The sequence below is a fragment of the Eptesicus fuscus genome, chromosome 17, assembly GCF_027574615.1.
Source record: "Eptesicus fuscus isolate TK198812 chromosome 17, DD_ASM_mEF_20220401, whole genome shotgun sequence".
Classification (NCBI taxonomy): Eukaryota; Metazoa; Chordata; class Mammalia; order Chiroptera; family Vespertilionidae; genus Eptesicus; species Eptesicus fuscus.
The window spans coordinates 60,945,304-60,959,215 of NC_072489.1; the positions used below are offsets into that span (position 1 = coordinate 60,945,304).

A 13,912-nucleotide genomic window follows, 5' to 3' on the forward strand; every position below is an offset into this window, starting at 1 on the left:
TGAGGGACACACTTGCTGAGAAAACACCACCCACAAAATGAGAACAGACGGGGGTGGCCCACCTGAGCAGATGACGCCGGCGTCCTCCCCGTGGTTGCAGTTGTGGGAGTTCCAGCCCCTGTGTGGGCAGCTCCACAGGTACGACTCCTGCCCTGAGCAGCCCACGTCGTCCAACACAATCGACCCTGAGCCCTGCCCGAACCGGGCACTTCCTGGGGCTGACCTGGCCCAGCCACAGCCCAGTTGCCTGCACACCACGTTGGCGTCATTGGTGTCCCAGTTGTCGTCACACACGGAGCCCCAGGAGCCTTGGTAGAATACTTCCACGCGGCCCTGACATCGGCCACCTCCGTTCACCAGCCTCAGGGCCAAACTGTCATCAGCTCCTAGAAGCGGATCGGAAAATTCACTGTCTCCAGGGTCACCTGAAGAAAGAGGCTCTGAGGTGTGGGTGAGGTTCTCAATACGTCCAGGGGCCAAGCCTTTAGTGTTCTGGGTAACTTTCCCCTGCATTAGGACAAGTCCGAAGCCTGTCCATCACCCTTTATCTTCAGGGAGCCAGTTATCACACCCATGCGTCAGCAGAAGGGGTGATCCTTACACTCATTTGAGTCCTCATTCACCTGCTTACACCTGGCACCAGAACATAAACTAATAATCAACTAGGCAGAGAAATAGGATCTTCCAGGGAACAAGAAATAAAGAAAGACTTTAACAGGAACAGATTGAGGGACACACTCCCTGAGAAAACAGAGAAGAGACAGGGGGCGGTGCACCTGAGCAGATGACACCAGCATCCTCCCCGTGGTTGCAGTTGTGGGATTTCCAGCCCTGGTGCGGGCAGCTCCACAGGTAGGACTCTTGCCCCGAGCAGCCCACGTTGTCCAGCAGGATCGGCCCTGAGCCCTGTCCGAATCGGGCACTTCCTGGGGCCGAATTGGCCCCGCCACAGCCCAGCTGCCTGCATACCACGTTGGCGTCATTGGTGTCCCAGTCGTCATCACACACGGTGCCCCAGGAGCCTTGGTAGAGAACTTCCACACGGCCCTGACACCGGCTACCGCCGTTCACCAGCCTCAGGGCCAAACCAGCATTGACTCCTAGAAGGGAACCGGAAAATTCACTGTCTCCGTGGTGCCTGACGAAAGAGGCTCTGAGGTGTGAGTTAGGTTCCAAATTCTTCCAGAGGCCAAGCCTTTAGTGTTTGGGGTAATGGTCCCCTGCATTAGGACTGGACCAAAGCCTGTCCATCACCCTTTATCTTCAAGGACCCGGTGATAGCACCCATGGCTGTGAGCTGTGGTAGGCATGTTCTCTAATTGGTGTCCCACCAGGTTGGCCCTGGGATGCAGACAAAGAAGGGAGGCCGCCATCTGCACTAGCAGTGACCCATGTGCAGAAATCAAGCCGATAGTGAAGCCCATACCCATAGAGAGCAGGAGTAAGAAAAGCCCACGGAGACAGTCTTGGAACACCGGATCCAGCTGCACCTGAGGCTGGCCCTGCCTCTAGACGTCCCTCATGTGTGAGCCATGGAGTGCTCTTCTGGCTTCAAAGAGTTTGAGTTGGGCTCCTGTCACCTGCAAACTAGACATCCTGACTAATATGTCCCATAACTGGTAAGTGAAGGGAATCCATGACTCTGGGATGTTGGGGAACCCTCCACGTTGGATGGGGTGATGTCCGGGGAGGTCTAACACAAGAATAGAGAAGTTCACTCCAGCCTGGAGGCTACAGTGCTGAATGCTGACACTTTTGCCAGAGCCAGGGATGCTCACATGAGGAAGGACTTGTGTACCACCCATCTGGTGAGAAAACAGAGCAGCTTAGAAAGGAGGGTCAAGGTCGGGTCTGCTGAGCTGTAACTGAGGTCAGGGGGTCAGGGACAGGGTGGGCTGAGAAGCTCTGTGGCTGGGGGAGAAAGAGACCTTTTCAGAGAGCTTGCCATGAACCAATATTATGCCCTTGAATGTCTGTGACAATGGCAGCCAGGGCTACAATCTGTGAAAGCAACTGCGCTGAGCTCCTGACGCAGTGTCCTTTGGGAAAAGCATCCCTTAGCCTCTGTCTGGGGGTCCTTGGACGAAGGCTCTCTGTTGCCTCAGCACAGGGAGCAGAATGTCCCCAGGACAGAGTGTCCCCTGTCACTGAGAGTGGTAAGCACTGTAGCCAGAATGCCCTTATCCCTCTGAGTCAGACCAGAGGGTCAATGTATTGTGGGCTCAACTGTACCATCTACACTTCAGGGAAGGGACTGGGAGGCAGAAACTGGCAGAGTCCCCTCTGGGAGCTTCTGGTGGGCTGTAGGGTGAGCAGAGAGGGACCATCAGAGGCCACGGGACTCAAGGGGCATGGCAGTGGACAGGGGCCAGGCAGCTGTGTGAGAGAGGGCGTCGGATACACATGTGGCACAGAAGGGGGCACAGCTAGAGGCATCGTGGAACACACTGAGCAGGTGGACACTCAGCCATGCTGGTCCCCTGCCTTGGAAGGCGAGGCCTTTGCCATCTAACCCCGGAGGATGCTCCCCGCCAGGGACCAGGAAGACCCCGGGGCATTGGTGCCGAGGTCCAGGTGATTCCATCTTATCCATATTGAGGCACAGGGTTGACAGGAGGAAGCTGTCTAACACGCAGCTTTCAGGAGACTTGGAGGGGCCAAGTGAGGAGTCTACTCAGGGCCCCAATCCCATGTGGGAAGTTCAGGCCTGACCATAGACAACTACAAGGCATAGCCTGTTGGTCTCAGAGGGCCCACTGCCCTCACAGAGCAGACCTGGTGCAGAAAGTGCATCATATCCCCTGAGACAGTTACAGGCAAGGACTCGGGAGCCCCCAGTGCAGGCCAGCCATGTGGGGGTCAGTGCAACTCTATGCACGTCTGTCCCTGCCCCAAGGCACACTCACAACTCTGCCAGTGTCACTGGAGTGTTGGTCCCCATCAGCAGAAGGGGAGATCCTTACACTCATTTGAGTCCTCATTCACCTGCTTACACCTGGCACCAGGACACAGACTCCTACTGAACTAGTAGGCAGAGAACTGGACTCTTCAAGGGAACAAGAAATAAAGAAAGACTTTGACAGGAAACACATTGAGGGGCACACTCGCTGAGAAAACACCACTCACAAAGGAGGACGGGGTGGGGGGCGGGGGGGGGGGGGGCGCGAACCTGAGCAGATGACGCTGGCATCCTCGCCGTGGTTGCAGTTGTGGGAGTTCCAGCCCCTGTGCGGGCAGCTCCACAGGTAGGTCTCGTGCCCTGAGCAGCCCACGTCATCCAGCAGGATCTGTCCTGAGCCCTGCCCAAACCAGGCACTTCCTGGGGCCAACCTGGCCTCGCCACAGCCCAGCTGCATGCACACCACGTTGGCGTCGTTGGTATCCCACAAGTCGTCACACACGGTGCCCCAGGAGCCTTGGTAGAGGACCTCCACGCGGCCCTGACACCGGTCACCACCGTTCACCAGCCTCAGGGCCAAACTGTCATCAGCTCCTAGAAGGGGACCAGATAATTCACTGTCTCTGGTGTCACCTGAAGAAAGAGGCTCTGAGGTGTGGGTGAGGTTCCAAATTCTTCCAAGGGCCAAGCCTTTAGTGTTTGGGGTAATGGTCCCCTGCATTAGGACTGGACCAAAGCCTATCCATCACCCTTTATCTTCAAGGAGCCGGTTACAGCACCCATGGGTGTGAGCTGTGGGAGGAATGTTCTCTAATTGGTGTCCCACCAGGTTGGCCCTGGGATGCAGACAAAGAAGGGAGGCCGCCATCTGCACTAGCAGTGACCCATGTGCAGAAATCAAGCCGATACTGAAACCCATATCCATAGAGAGCAGGACTAAGAAAAGCCCAAAGAGACAGTCTTGGAACACCGCATCCAGCTGCACCTGAAGCTGGCCCTGCCTCTAGACATCCCACATATGTGAGCCGTGGAGTGCTCTTCTGGCTTCAAAGAGTTTGAGTTGGGCTCCTGTCACTTGCAAACTAAACATCCTGACTAATATGTCCCATAACTGGTAGGTGAAGGAGAACAATGATTCTGGGATGTGGCGGGAACCCTCCACGTTGGATGGGGTGATGTCTGGGGAGGTCTAATGCAAGAATAGAGATTGTCACCCTAGTCTGGAGGCTACAGTGCTGAATGCTGACACTTTTGCCAAAGCTAGGGATGCTCATCAGATAAAGGATGTGTACCACCCATCTGGAGAGAAAACAGAGCAGCTTAGAAAGGAGGAGAGAGGGTCAAGGTCGGGTCGGCTGAGCTGTGACCAGGGTCAGGGTGTCAGGGTCAGGGTCAGGGTGGGCTGAGAAGCTCTGTGGCTAGGGGAGAAAGAGGCCTTTCTGAGAGCTTGCCATGAGCCAAAACCATGCCCTTGAATGTCCTGACATGGCAACCTGTTCTACAATCTCTGAGGGCAACTGCACTGAGCTCCTGACGCAGTGTCCTTTGGGAAAAGCATCCCTTAGCCTCTGTCTGGGGGTCCTTGGACGAAGGCTCTCTGTTGCCTCAGCACAGGGAGCAGAATGTCCCCAGGACAGAGTGTCCCCTGTCACTGAGAGTGGGTTAGCACTGTAGCCAGAATGCCCCTATCCCTCTGAGTCAGACCAGAGGGTCATGTGTTGTGGGCTCAACTGTACCATCTACACATCAGGGAAGGGACTGGGAGGCAGAAATTGGCAGAGTCCCCTCGGAAGCTCCTGGTTGGCTGTGGGGTGAGCAGAGAGGGACCGTCAGAGGCCATGGGACTCAGGAGGCATGGCAGTGGACAGGGGCCAGGCAGCTGTGTGAGAGAGGGCATCGGATACACATGTGGCACAGAAGGGGGCACAGCTAGAGGCATCGTGGGACACAGTGAGCAAGTGGACGCTCAGCCATGCTGGTCCCCTGCCTTCCAAGGAGGGGCCTTTGCCATCTAACCCCAGAGAACGCCCCCCCCGCTAGGGCCTAGATAGACCCTGGGTCATTGGTGCCGAGGTCCAGGTGATTCCATCTTATCCATATTGAGGCACAGGGTTGACAGGAGGAAGCTGTCTAACACGCAGCTTTCAGGAAACTTGGAGGGGCCAAGTGAGGTGTCTACTCAGGGCCCCAATCCCATGTAGGAGGTTCAGGCCTGACCATAGGCAACTATAAGGCATAGCCCTGTGGGTCTCAGAGGGCCCATTGCCCTCACAGAGCAGACCTGGTGCAGAGAGTTTATCATATCCCCTGAGACAGTTACAGGCAAGGACTCGGGAGTCCCCAATGCAGGCCAGCCATGTGGGGGTCACTGAAACTCTACCCAAGGGCCGCCTGCCGCCCCCCCCCCCCAGGCACACTCACAGCTCTGCCTGTGTCGCTGGCATGTGCGGTTCCTATCAGCAGAAGGTGTCATCCTTACACTCATTTGAGTCCTCATTCACCTGCTTACACTTGGCTACAGGACACAGACTCCTACTGAACTAGGCAGAGAACTAGTACTCTTATAGGGAACAAGAAATAAAGAAAGACTTTGACAGGAAACAGATTGAGGGACACAGTTGCTGAGAAAACACCACCCACAAAATGAGAACAGACAGTGGGCGGCGCACCTGAGCAGATGACGCTGGCGTCCTCGCCGTGGTTGCAGTTGTGCGAGTTCCATCCCCGGTGCGGGCAGCTCCACAGGTAGGACTCCTGCCCCGAACAGCCCACGTCGTCCAGCAGGATCGGCCCTGAGCCCTGCCCAAACCAGGCACTTCCTGGGGCCGACCTGGCCCCACCACAGCCCAGCTGCCTGCACACCACATTGGCGTCGTTGGTGTCCCAGTTGTCGTCACACACGGTGCCCCAGGAGCCTCGGTAGAGGACCTCCACGCGGCCCTGACACCGGTCACCGCCGTTCATCAGCCTCAGGGTCATACCCGAATCAGTCCGGAACCCTAGAGGATGGCACAAGGACACCCCCTCCATGTCTGTGCTGAGCTCCAGGCCCGAGGCTGGTTCCAGACTCAGGGCCTCCCTCATGGCCATGCCCAGGGCAGGCGTCAGCTTTCCACATGCCCAAGGGTTCTTCTCCATCCCAGGGAAAGGAATGGGGACATCCTTTCCTGCCAGGTCTAAGGATGCTCCAAAGTAGGGAGCCCCAGGATTGCCCATGGGATGAGCAGGACTACCCCCGGCAGCCACCTTGGCCATCCAGGGCAGAGCTCTATGAATCTGGGGACAGACCAAGGCCATGCCCTCCTTAGCCACTGATTTCTCTCCATGGTCCTGCCTGACATGAGGCAACCCCTTGGAGGCGATCGACCAAGAACAGACAGGAGAGGACGGAGACTCGCACCCCTGAGGCTGAGCCAGCACTGGGGTCTCAGCAGGTCCCAGGAGGCCTCCAGGGCTGACCCTGATCCATGGGGGAGGGTCTCAGCTGAGCCTCCTCCCAGAAGCCACTTGAGCCATGTCATCATCCAACCATGTCGGACAAGGGCCTGGTCAGAGACCCTCCTCTGTCCTCTCCCCGCCCCCGCCCGGGACAAGGATGAGGATGACCTATGTGGAGCCTCTTCCTGTCACATTTCATCCCGGGCGTGATTCAGAGGCAGAGAGGGGCCTTGGGAGGGTGTTAAAATGTGAATGTATCCTGCCCGGCAGCATGGCTCAGGGGTGAGCATCGACCTAGGAACCAGGAGGTCAGGGTTCTATTCCTGGTCAGGGCACATGCCTTCGGTTGCGGTCTCGATCCCCAGTGAGGGGTGTGCAGGAGGCATTCGATCCATGACTCTCTCTCATCATGGATGTGTCTCGCTCTCCCTCTTCCTGCCTCTCTGACATCAATAAACATATTCTATTAAAATAAGGAACGTGGGTATCCCCAGCCGGCCCGCTGCTGTCACCATGTGGTGCACACATCCCCGTGGGCCTGCTCCCCCCGGGCCCCGAGGGCATGGTCTGGGCGCTGCTCTCATGGATGCCATTTCCAGGGAACTTCGTCTTCAGTGCTTCCTTCCTCCCTCCAGGCCTGGGGCGGGAGTGAGGGCTACAAGGTCTCTGGAAATCAGGGTATTTGTGCCCTGTCCTCTGACATTCCTGAATTAGCAAAAGGCACATCAGAAAAGGTGTAGGGGGAGGGGCAAAAGAAGGAAGGAAGGAAGGAGGGAGGGAGGGAGGGAAGGAAGGAGGGAGGGAGGGAAGGAGGGAGGAAGGGAGGGAGGGAGGGAGGGAGAAACAGAGGGAGAGGGAGAGAGAGAAAAAAGGAAGGAGGGAGAGAGAATGGATTCCAGATAGGGGAGAGGAAGAGAGAGAGAGAAAGGCTAATCCATGAAATGACACTGAGAGTGGACGGTCCCTCCGATTAGCCCGACCCTTTTAGGCACGTTTTCCTATTGACCCTCTAAGAACACGGAGCCATGATGATTACACGCTTCCTGCCCCCTCTAAGGCAGGAGTGACAGGCACACACATGGGACCCTGGCTGTCCCATCTGAGCTGCTGCCTGGCCGGCATCGCTGGGCGAATAGGAGTGACCAGGCCAGAGATGCCTGCCAAGCGCTGCTGAGGGTCGTGCAGGGGAGGCCTTCCCGCCCATTGTCCTGGCTCCCCCCACAGCCACACTGAGGCCTGCTCCCCCTCCCTCCCTGCAGGAGTCTCTGAGACCAGCCGGCCCCCTTCGCCGAGGGACCCACGGCAAGCAGGCCGTGATCCTTCCAGAACGCATGAGGGCACCTTAACCGAGGGCCGGGTGGGGTTGGCAGGTGAGTGGAGCGGACAGGAGACGGTACCTGCGGAGAGGACGTGGCCCAACAGCAGACATACTCCCAGGACGGCCCTGGGGAGCCCCATGGCGCCGGTTTTTCTCCGTGGGAACCAGACACCTCGATATTTATAGGGTTCCAGCTGCAAGGAGGCATGTCCAGGGCTTAACATTCCTATTGATGCCATAAATCAATAGGGAGGAAGCTCACTAACGGTCCCTGGCTAATCTGTGGGGTGACATGGGTGTGTGCGATTGATTGCTGCATGAATAACCTGGCCGCTCCCCACCTGCCGCAGCGTGGACCTGAGGGACACGGCTTCCAACTTCCTCCTGGGCGGGCGTCCCACTGGGGCCCCGTCTTCATGCAGAGGACTTGAGGGAACCCGTGGGAAGGCGCCCGAGCAGGATGTGGGCTGCTGGGCAAACAGCCCCGGAGCCAAGGGGAAGGCCCCTCTCTGGGCCTGGCGGGCCCTGGGAGCGAGAGGACGGCGTTCACGCAGACGGGGCGGCAGGAGGCCGGGGCGAGTCCACAGAGGCCGAGGCCGGGGCCCAGTGAGCGGCAGCCCCGGGTCTGGATCTCACGCTGTTCCCAGGGCACCGGGCCGAGGACCGGGGCTCCGGCCGGGCCACCTGCCATTTCACGGGTTTTCGGATCTCGCTCTTGGCGTTCACGGGGCTGGGATGGACCTCGCAAACCCACAAAACCAGCCCTGCCCTCCCCCTGCCTTGTGCACACCCCTCTCCTGGGTTTTTAAACCCTACTTTTCAATATATACACTGAGTGGCCAGATGATGATGATCTCTGAACACATAATAATCTGGCCACTCAGTGTATATCTACACTAATAAAAGAGAAACATGCAAATTAGCCATCACTCCGCTATGCCCACCAGCCAATCAGAGTGGGTATGCAAATTAACCCAACAGAGATGGTGGTTAATTTGCATACACAGTCACAGAGCGAAGACTGAAGACAGTGTACAAGGAAGAGGAAGGGAAAGCAGAAAGCGGGGTGGCGGTAGTAGTGGGAGGGAAAGCGGGGGGTGGGGGGATGGTGGCAGTGGGAGGGAAGTCCTCCTTGGGGGGCTTCGCTCCCTTCTCTGCTTCACTCAGGCCTCAGGAAGCCCTATTCTTGCGGGAATAGGCCCAAGGAAGCCCTATTCTTTCAGGAATCTTCCTAAAACGGGCCTCTGGTCCTATATAATAAAAGGCTAATATGAAAATTATCCCCTCGACCAGGCGTTCGACCAGCAGGCAGGCCGGCCAAGCGACCATGTCCCCTCCTCCTGGCCAGGCTGACCGGACCCCATGCATGCATGAATACATGCACCGGGCCTCTAATATATATACCCTATCTGATAAAGAGGGAATATGCTAATTGACCATCACTCCATCACAAAGATGGCTGCATCCACAGCTGAGGCCAAATTCCCTTAAGAGCCCCAATGAGCAATGAGCAGGGACCTGAGGCTACGCCCTCACCCACCCCCATAGGGCTTGACAGGGGACCTCAGGCCATGCCCCCTGCTCCGGCGCCAGGCCAGGGGACCTGAGGCCACACCCCCCACCCGGCGGGGCTTGACAGTGGACCTCAAGGTGTGCTTCCCGTCCTGATGCTGGGCTAGGGGACCTCAGGCTGCTTCCCCTGCCCCAGTGCCAGGCCAGGAGGCCTCAGGCCACGCCCCCTGCCCCAGCAGCGGGTCAGGGGACCTGAGGCTGCACCCCCTTGCCTGGCACTGGGGCAGGGGACCTCAGGCTGTGCTCCCCACCCAGCAGGCTTGATGGGGGACCTCAGGCCATGCCCCCCCACCCAGTGGGGCTTGACAGGGGATCTCAAGGCACGCCCCCCACCCCATCTGGGGGACCTCAGGCCATGCCTCTGTCCTGGCGCCGGGTCAGGGGACCTGAGGCTATGCCCCCTGCCCAGCGGGGCTTGACAGGGTGGGACTGGCTGGGTCTGGATCTAGCCCAATGGGGGGGGGGGCGTGGCCAGGTCTGGATCTCACGCAATTTTGAGGTACATGTGGGTGGGCGGGGACTTGATGCTGGGTCCCCCTTTTATTGTGCACAAATTTCGTGCACTGGGCCACTAGTATATATTCACATATATATATATGCACACACACACACACACATTGAGTGGCCAGATTATTATGCATTCAGATATCATAATAATCTCGCCACTCAATGTATATATATTGATAGATTGATTGATCTCAGAGAGGAAGGGAGAGAGAGAAACATTAATTATGAGAGAGAATCATGGACTGGTTGCCTCTTGCACGCCCCACACTGGGGATGGAGCCCACAACCCGGGCATGTGCACTGACAGGGAATCAAACCATGACCTCCTGGTTCATAGGTCAATGCTCAAACACTGAATCACACTGGCTGGGCTATTTGTTTATTTTTTTATGGAGGAAAATTATTGGGTGTTTTTTGTTGTTATTACTTTTATTGTGTTTATTTGTTTAATCTTTTAAAGTATTTTTTATTGTTGATAGTAGTACAGATATCTCCCATCCGCCCTCCCCACCCCCGCCCCCGGAAGTATTGGCGCCACTTGCTATGGGGACCTGCAGAAAAAGCACCCAAATCCGACGGCAGGGGGTGTTTCTCTGAGACGGTGACGCGTCCAGGAGTCACCCGCTCCCAAGAGTGGGGAGACCAGACGGGGAACCAGGCCTGTGTGAGCACGAGGCACGAGGGTCCGCCAGGAGACCCCGCGCAGCCGTGGACAGCCCAGCCCGGACGGGAACGTCCGTCCTGAGAGCGGGCGAGATTCCCCCGACACGCCTTCCGAGGCTGACCCGTCCTCGCTCCCTGCGGTTCGCAGTGAGGGCCTCAGACAACAGGGCTTGGGAGCTTTGGCTCAGCAGGAGCAGAGCAGGAAGTGGAGGGCGCCCAGCTGTCATTCAAAGCTGCCGGGACGCGTCCCTGGAATGGGGTGGTGCCCCCGCAGCAGGAAGGTCTCGGACCAGGAAGAACACACGGGGCCACGGGCCACCTGCACCAGCTGAGCCCTTGGCCGCCGGGCCCTCTCCCCCCCCCCGTCCCGGGAGCTCTGTGTACAGTCAGGTCTTCCTCTTGTGGGGAGAGGAGGGCTCTGGGGGACCCCCAGCAGAGCAGCTCCCTCCCAGGAGGCCCCTTCTCCCGGCCCACTGGCCAGGGCATCGTCCACAGCACGGCCAGGGGAAAGCGCGGCCACAGGAGTGGCCGTTCGTGCTAAGGTCGCCCATGTTGTCACAAGCGGCACCATTTCCCCTTTTCTCGCGGCTGAGCATGTGCCCTGGCCGGGAATCCAACGGTGACCTCCTGATTCATAGGTGGACGCTCAACCGCTGAGCCACGCCCATCATGTTTTAGAACTAGAACGTCACTGACGGTGTTGAGCTATATTTGTGTAAATATTTGTATTAAAGACGCAAACATGAAATCACTCCAGTACACGGGCTGCCCGCGCTGGGCCTGGTGGGGGCTGCCCTGGGGGACTCCCTGGTTCTGGGGGCCTCGCAGAGGTTTGGAGGGTCCTTGATATTTCTGGGGGTGAGGCCCCCAGATCTCGTAAGAGTCTGATCACACCCGCTTTAGAAAAGTCTAGCGTTTGACAGAACAGCAGCCAGAACTCCACGGCCCGCAGCCAGCAGGCACAGCCTCGTCTTCCTTCTCCTTCCCCCCATTTCACAGATGAGAGCACCGAGCTTCGGGAAGTCAAACCGTAACCGGGCAACCAAGGGGTCCGGGCCGCCTGTCCCCACGGAGCCAACCGAGCAGAGACAGGGTGGATCCTACAGGAGCGTCTGTTCCAGTCCTGCGGCCGCACGGGGAGCCGCGGGCCATCCACACACACCTGCTCGCCCCTCCACCAGCCGCTGCTTATGTGGGGGAGAAGGACAGAGAGCACATGGGAGGAGGCAAGAGGCATGCCAGTCGGGCGGTTCACAGGGAATGCGGGTGAGCAAGGGCAGGGGGTCTGCAAAGGCTTATGGGTATGCAAAGGGCTGGGGGTCTGCAAAGGCTTATGGGTATGCAAAGGGCTGGGGGTCTGCAAAGGCTTGTAGGTATGCAAGAGGCTGAGGATTTGCAAAGGCTTGTGTGTGTATGCAAAGGGCTGAGGATTTGCAAAGGCCTGTGGGTATGCAAGGGGCTGAGGATTTGCAAAGGCCTGTGGGTATGCAAGGGGCTGAGGATTTGCAAAGGCCTGTGGGTATGCAAGGGGCTGGGGATTTGCAAAGGCCTATGGGTATGCAAGGGGCTGAGGATTTGCAAAGGCCTGTGGGTATGCAAAGGGCTGAGGATTTGCAAAGGCCTGTGGGTATGCAAGGGGCTGAGGATTTGCAAAGGCCTGTGGGTATGCAAGGGGCTGAGGATTTGCAAAGGCCTGTGGGTATGCAAGGGGCTGGGGATTTGCAAAGGCCTGTGAGTATGCAAGGGGCTGAGGATTTGCAAAGGCCTGTGGGTATGCAAAGGGCTGGGGTCTGGTCTCTGCAACAGGCTGTGAGTCTTTCCTGAGCACAGGCAGCTTCCTGGTGGGGAGGACGGGCCGGTCCCAGGTGAGCCCCCAGGTCCCTCGGGCGCCGCCCAGCCAGGTGAGCGGGTGCCTCTCTCATCAGAACGGCACGATCGCGGCGAACAGAGCAGGACCCACGTCTCACAACTAGAGCAGGTCCCCAGCATTCTGTTCCTGCCCCGTCAGGGCCACCTGCCCCAGCTCCAAGGAGAGGGCCCCGCACCTCCTGCCTCCTGCCCGCGGTCACGGCCACGAAACGGCCTCCCGGGCGGCAGCGAGCCGCTGGGCCGCCCGCAGGTCCCGGAGGACGGCGAGGGGAAGGCAGGGCACCTCAGGTGAGTTCCAGGGAAGGGCTGGGCAAACTCTCCATTAATGAGTACCCCCCCTCCCCCCGCCCGAGGGCACAGGGGCAGCTTCTCTGAGCCTCTTTGTGAGGCAGACACTGCGGCCGAGGCATCGAGGGGCACTTCCTGTTCACGCTGCCAACACCGATTGCCCAAGAGCCATCCCCGGGCCCTGTCACCTGGCCAGCCCGGTGCCCACGCCTGCTTCTCCGTGCCGCGGGGCTCGGCCTTTTCTGGGGCGGCCTCCCTCTCTTTCTGGGGGGCCCCCTGGAGCCCGAGCGGGGGCTCCTAGCCTCCCTGCTGCCTGGCTGCCCCGGGCCCCTTCCTCAGCTCCCGGGGGGCTCCACGTCTGGGCAGCCCCGTCTTGAAGTCAGACGAGGTCCCGCCAGGGAGCCCGGGCCTCCAGCCCTCGGCCTGCCCACCTGCCGCTGTCGGTCCCTGCCGCTCCTCCCGAGGACTTTCAGGGCGGCCTGTGCAGGGGGGACCCCGGGCGGCGCCTGCACAGACTTGAGGCGCTGCACTGGGGGGCTCTGCCTCGGGCGAGCCCTGAGTGGCAGCTCCTCCTCCGTCGTCGGGAGCTTGTGAATGAGCCTCCAGGCCCCAGGGTGAGCCCTCAGCGGCCCTCTGTTAGGGCGTCCGGCCGGGCCAGCTGGGCGCCGTGTTCATCACAGACACGTATGTGTCATACAAGCAGGTTTGGGACAAGAAGGGACTCGCCGAGCAGCCACCTTCCCCTCGGCGTCCGGGTTTGACTGTGTCTCCGAGCCGCCCCGAGGGTGAGCGCCACGAGGTCCCGGCGCTGAGGCACCGCTCGGGGGACGGAAAGCACGGATGTCGCTGGACCAAGGGGGTTCGACTCGGCCGCAAACAGGAGAGAAAAGCACCTTCGCGCTCCGTCCCGCTGGTGGGCTGGCTCCCGCCAACTCCCTCCGACCTGCGGAGCGAGGGCCCCCACCCCTCACCGCGGGACGCACCCTCTGCCCGAGGGACACGTGAGCACATGCGTGCACGAACACACACGGGGATGAAAGCGATGCGGGGGAAGCGGGTAGTGGTGGAGGCGGCGTTCGGGATTTCTCCGAAATGTCTTCTGAATGTTCTCTCAGCCGCGCCGCCTCGCGGTGCACGTGTTGCATGAACTCACCTCCTGCCGTCGGACACGCTCACGGCTCCTTCCCTTGTCCTGATCAGGGTGCGGAGCGTCCGGCCCGCGGGTGTGGAAGGTCCAGTGAAGCATTGGGCCCGGCCCGCCAAGGCGTCGGGGTGAGTCCACGAGAGGTCCGGCCACAGCGAGCAGCGAACGCTCACGGGCTCGCTCTGTGCGGCCTGAGGAGGACACCCGTGGCCTC

The 13,912-nt window shown here is 59.2% G+C and overlaps 1 protein-coding gene across 1 annotated transcript; it reads right to left on the reverse strand.

The window, feature by feature from the left end:
• Positions 1–2,701: 2,701 nt before the first annotated feature.
• Positions 2,702–6,154, reverse strand: LOC129152004 (deleted in malignant brain tumors 1 protein-like). The gene is made up of 3 exons (XM_054728812.1): positions 5,569–6,154; positions 3,170–3,493; positions 2,702–2,775 (listed from the first exon to the last, which is right to left on the reverse strand). The coding sequence occupies exons 1-3, from the start codon at positions 6,152–6,154 to the stop codon at positions 2,702–2,704; spliced, it is 984 nt and encodes a 327-aa protein (XP_054584787.1).
• Positions 6,155–13,912: the final 7,758 nt, after the last annotated feature.